The following is a 6,000-nucleotide window of genomic DNA, read 5'->3' as shown; positions in this document are numbered from 1 at the left end:
ACTTTTATGATTTTTGATTTTTATTACAGACGACTCTTTGTAGTGACTTTTTACCAGTGATCGTGTTTAGTGACCTCTACTACATTGGACACTATCTTTTATTGTCAGAAGCCTTTGTGTCTCTTTTAGTGTGTTTTCCACTAGTAGTTTTTATCACTTAAAGATATATGGTGTTTTGCAACTGCTATTATTATTATTTATTATTAGTATTAGTGTTATGTCATAATCTCAGTACCAGTACACCAGTTCATTCCAAAGACGAAGTACAGCACATAATATTCCACGGCCATACCAGGGCATTGATTTGCACTTGCGTTCATGCAATACACATTTTAGTAGTCTAGATTACCCGAGTCAGTTACGGATAGGTCGTGAAAGTCAATTCGTAGATTTGTACAACTGTACATGTTTTTTTATTGTACGGAACAAAACGATGTATTACCATAAAGAAGTATGACGATGCCAATTAAGTGAAGAATTAGTCAACGACGTATACTAATGATAATAATTACATTTATTGAAATGCGTCTGTTGTTTTGCTAATAGTATTAAAGCATTCATTGAAGACAGTAAAGAAGTGCGTCATTATTTGAGTGTATACGTATAGTGTGATGTTACAGTTTAAGTCTCTTTTGGGAAGGAAAGTCCCGGAGAAAAAAATATCATCGTTATCGTTGTTCCAAAGATCCTTGTAGACTGTTAATTTCCCTTTGTGCTATCCGAGGCGAATTTGTAAGTGATTATCCACACCCCCACCCCCACCAACACCCACTCACAATATACATATAGAGAGACACACACAGACACAGACGGCCAGTCATACATACATACATACATACATACATACATACATACATACATACATACATACATACATACATACATACATACATACATACATACATACATACATACATACATACATACATACATACATACATACATTCATGCATGCATGCATGCATGCATGCATGCATGCATGCATGCATACACACACACACACACACATACATACATACATACATACATACATACATACATACATACATACATACATACATACCCCCCCCCCCCCCCACACACACACACACACACTTCTAACGAGGTGCTTGTAATCTGTGTTTTAAAGCAGTTTTGATATCCTGGTTGAGGAAAGTAGCGAACAGCGAACATGCCAAACGTGTACCATCAGCCATGAAACGATATCTGGACAGTTAACTGGCTTCAGCCTCTTACTACAACACACAGTGGACTTGGTGACTTCTATCTCTTGTAATAAACAGATTTATTCCTATTCAGATTCCAATGAAATGTCCTGAAAATAAAATGAAAAGTTTACCAAAAGAGTGCCAAAAAGGTGACAGTACACTGACACAATTAAAATTATTCAAAACTAAAAAAACACACGCGACACGAACAACTCTCTTTAGTTAGCAATATTACATCCTGTTCGTCAATATGCACACATTATTAATTCACGTAACCTCAGTACAGATGAATTAAATGAATTCAAATTAAATGCAAATGAAGATGTTATGCAGTAGGTATGCAATTGATGTTTAATATATAATCGACAATACTTTCTCTGCGATCACAGTACCATGAGGGCGGTAGACATGCAACAAAGACATGAAAGAGACAGGACTTTAAAGTATTGAGTGACAATACGATATTCTCATAAAATTCACAACTTCTGCGACTTGAGGCTTGACAATTACTTAGACAAAATACTATAGTTCTATGTAGGCCGAAACCATTTAGTCTCGCTGCTAGACGTTCGGGCTTTCTTTTTATACTATAAGCGAACGAAGTTCGCAGTGAGGGCTTGCCCGAATCTTCGATAGCGATGTTCGGTCGTGTGTCGTATTGTATCGGAAGAACGTCAGAGGTCTAGCAGATAGACTAGAAACCATTGGGCCTAATGACAGTTTTCCATTGTGGAAAGTAAAACCTTACCTGTCTCTTCAGGTAACACAGGATATTGGCCCACATAAATGACACTGTACCGATATATACCACTCGAAATGTTGGGGGAACAAGCTTGAAGTTGATTGCCTAGTGATACGTAATAATATGTAGTGAATTATTCAGACTGTAAGATATATCGTGTTACTCCGCCCTCACCGACAGGGGTTGACTGATGGGCGCACCCGTCACGGCGTACCTTTCAGACTATCCGGTGATTAGTCTAGTTCATTTTAGAAAAGAGGATAGCTCTGCTTAAAGTTCAGACAACTACAGAAAAGTGTGACAGTGCAGATCTTGATTGTTTTTTCTACGTTACATTTGTTCAAGCAGTACGAATTATTGAACATATTAATTCATCGCTAGAATAACTAGGAGATCTGTAGCATCACAATTAGGCAAATTTAAACTCTAAGACTACTAAATTATTTTTGTGGTTTGGAGGCAAATTATTTCAACAATTCAATGACATAATTTTTGGCTGTCCCAAAAAAGAGATGTACGCATGTGTCTCTCTATACACTGTGAAAACGTTAAATATGCAATATGTAGAATCGTAGACCCTCCACCGTCTATGGTAGAATGAATTAGTGTAGACTATTGGCATTTACTGTACATTAATTTTGTTTGTCTGTTATTTTTTGTGTTCGAATTGCTTAATATAGTATCTAGACACCCTAAAGTACTCAGTACTCAGTACTTACCTGTGCTGGAACCCAAAACGCTAGCGAGGCGAGGAATGTAGGGAATGACTTTTGTTTAGCCTCTGCAAATATATCAGACTTCCCTTCCATGGCAGACATCGCTAGAAAGCAATCATATTAAAACAGTATAGTTTTACATTTTGTCAAGACAGTTGATATGTTCCGAGATAATTATATACATGGAAGGAGGAGATGGTCTCTAGACGCTATCACTCACACTTATTCCTATTTTCCGTACATTTTTTGGGGGGTTTGAGTGAAATACAAAGTAAATCCTTCTGAAAAATAACAAGAAAACGCAGAGGAAGTGGGGGGGGGGGATTGGGAGAGAAGAAGGTTCTGACAATTTTGACAGGAACCGGTCATTTTTTACAACTTGAAAATTAATATTGTTTGTTTTTCTGAACCTGATAATAATGAAATGTTGGAAAGATAATCATTGGATGGATTATATGGTATTTTGCCTCAGGCCATGGGCATGAGCTGATATATGACAGGTGTTTGTTACATGTAAATCAAATGAATAAACCAGTGGTCCGTAAGTCGAATGGTGGAAATTAGAACTTGCTCATGTCAATGTAACCCTATAGTTTATACCCATGTACTATATGTACATTTTCAACCTGCTACTAGCTGCAACTGAGGTATTTTTTTTCATCAAGATATATTCACTAAAAATTGGTCATTTATTTATATCTGTTATTTAGTGGTCAATGTTATTTGTAGGTAGTGCTAACTCAGTAGTCAGTTTAAATCTTGAAACGAAAGCTTGGTTTAGAATCTGTCACCATGTTAAACACTGTACTGGTGTAACTGGAGTAACATTTTTAGATCAGGCAGTCACAATATATATCACTGAAAATTGTTAAAATACCAACAAATATTCATTGTATATGTTAAGCTGGGGTCGATGTTATCCAAAACCAGTACAGAAACATTGTGGTTGAAATTGTGATCGCCGTTGAGGGCGCTGATTTTTAGGTGCAGACGGCCCAAAGAATCAATTTGATTTGATTTATTGTGTATTCAGCTACAAAAAGTATGTTTATCCACATGTGATGCGATACTGTTCACGGTGTACGATACTATGGGTAGGTTATTGTGCCTAACAAACAAATCTTTAACGTTCCAGTTGCAGTCACATGATTGATACACGACTAAATATTTTAGTAACTTAATGAGACCAATAGTTTCTAACAAAATTGGCCAAATTGAAAATGTTTCAGACATATTCAATTCAAATCAATATGTAGTATTGTTATGACTACAAAGCCGGTATGTAGTGAGGAGAAACTCTTTTATTGACGCTTTAATGTTTTTCACTACTGCCGTACATACAATATTAATTTTATATTTAGGGGTACAAAACAGATTCCACTAAACGGCACACCGCATCGTCGTTCCAAATGTATATGCTCCAGAAGTCCTATACATCGTTTTTACGTTATATTCAATTTTGCTCAACTCGTTGTCTGTAAGTTGATGTCATGACAAAGTGCCAATTTTATCACACGACTTTCCTCTCATGGTAAGATAAGTCTCGCTTGACGTCATCCAGTGAAATAATGTTCTGTTTTCATGGTAAATGGTGCTGATGCCATTTATACGGTTTTGGTACTGTACATCAATTGAAGAAGTTAACATCCATGCAGAAGTACATTCAATTAAAGAAACGCTTTAAATTAAGGTTACTGTTTGCACGTTTCACTGGGTTATGTATTTCATACATCGATAAATCATGTGCATAAATCATGTCCATAAATGCGGCCGTTGACTCAGCAGTTTACATTATACAAGGTCGAAGTTATAATTTTGCTGGAGGAATTGTTGTGATGTAGTAACGTGATGTGTGTATCGTATAAATCACTGATATTCTAGTATCTTTATATTTCCTCCCTAATATACTGAGTCAAGTACGTGCATACAGACAGACAGACAGACAGACAGACAGACAGACAGACAGACAGACAGACAGACATACATACATACATACATACATACATACATACATACATACATACATACGTCCCCCACTTCTAACGAGGTGCTTGTAATATGTGTTTTGAAGCGCGCGTACACACAGAGAGACACACACACCTAAACCCCACATATTTACCTGTATAAAATCCAACAATACAGATAGGAGTTATCAAGAATTGGTCCAAACACATTTTCGTACCGACGATTCTAAGAGTAGAGCCGTGTAGATAACCATCAAGGAGTTTATACCAGCCAAACAAGAAAGGTCCATTGAAACACAGACCCCAAATTCCAAATCGTTGGACTTTGCCAAAGTCATACCCCTCTCCGATAAATGCCTGCTGTGTGACTTCAGATACGCTGTACGCAGTGCCTAGAAACACAGCATTCCGTACTACAGGACTACCGGTAATACGACGTACTACGTTTGCCGTTTGGGTTAACATCATAAAAATGCTTCACCTGGTGGTGGATACTGAGAGATAACAGAAACAGATATATATAGATAAATACAATACAACTGTACAAAGTGCAGCATTCGACGATAACTTGGTAAACGTATATCGAATGATTTCCAAAAAGTTCGAAGTCCAATTTAACTATTTACTATTTGTATTACATTGATAGATTGTGGCGTACAATCAAGACAAAAGTGTGTGTGTGTGTGTGTGTGTGTGTGTGTGTGTGTGTGTCTGTCTGTCTGTCTGTCTGTCTGTCTGTGTCTGCCTGTCTGTCTGTCTGTCTGCCTGTGCGTATCTGTGTATATGTGTATGTGCCTATGTATGTCTGTCTGACTGTCTGTCTGTCTGTTTGTCTGTCTGTCTTTCTGTCTGTCTGTCTGTCTGTCTGTATGTGTGTATGTATGTATGTATGTATGTATGTATGTATGTATGTATGTATGTATGTATATGTATGTATGTATGTATGTATGTATGTATGTGTGTGTGTGTATGTCTGTACCTGTGCATGTGCCTGTGTCTGTCTGTGTATGTATGTGTGTGTGTGTGTGTGCATGTGTCTGTGTGTATGTGTGTCTGTGTGAGAACAGAATATGGAATATGGAATAGGTGAATGTAGAATAATATAAGCAAATACGTAAGTAAATAAACAAAATGACATGCTTAATTTTGGTCTTGATTGCGAGCCATAGACATTGTGCCTCAGATAGTGGTCTGAGATTATGCAATGGTATTTCCGATATACAGGTGTACGTGGAAATGATATGGTTGCATACATACACTATTCAGTTTCTTGTGCAGTATACGAACAATGTCGTAAGAACATAAACACCTACACGTACAACGGGGGTATACGAAGACGGTTTCGAAGTTGTAAAAAGTGTGTTTCTCGT

The 6,000-nt window shown here is 37.1% G+C and overlaps 1 protein-coding gene across 1 annotated transcript; it reads right to left on the bottom strand.

Annotated features, from left to right (window-relative positions):
- Positions 1-1,291: 1,291 nt before the first annotated feature.
- On the bottom strand, positions 1,292-5,095 carry LOC144435499 (mpv17-like protein). The gene is made up of 4 exons (XM_078124091.1): positions 4,786-5,095; positions 2,670-2,770; positions 1,957-2,055; positions 1,292-1,315 (listed from the first exon to the last, which is right to left on the bottom strand). Exons 1-4 carry the CDS (start codon positions 5,093-5,095, stop codon positions 1,292-1,294), a joined length of 534 nt encoding a protein of 177 aa, XP_077980217.1.
- Positions 5,096-6,000: the final 905 nt, after the last annotated feature.

This window comes from Glandiceps talaboti, chromosome 5 (assembly GCF_964340395.1).
Source record: "Glandiceps talaboti chromosome 5, keGlaTala1.1, whole genome shotgun sequence".
NCBI classification, from domain to species: Eukaryota; Metazoa; Hemichordata; class Enteropneusta; family Spengelidae; genus Glandiceps; species Glandiceps talaboti.
This window is presented reverse-complemented; position numbering and strand designations above follow the sequence as displayed.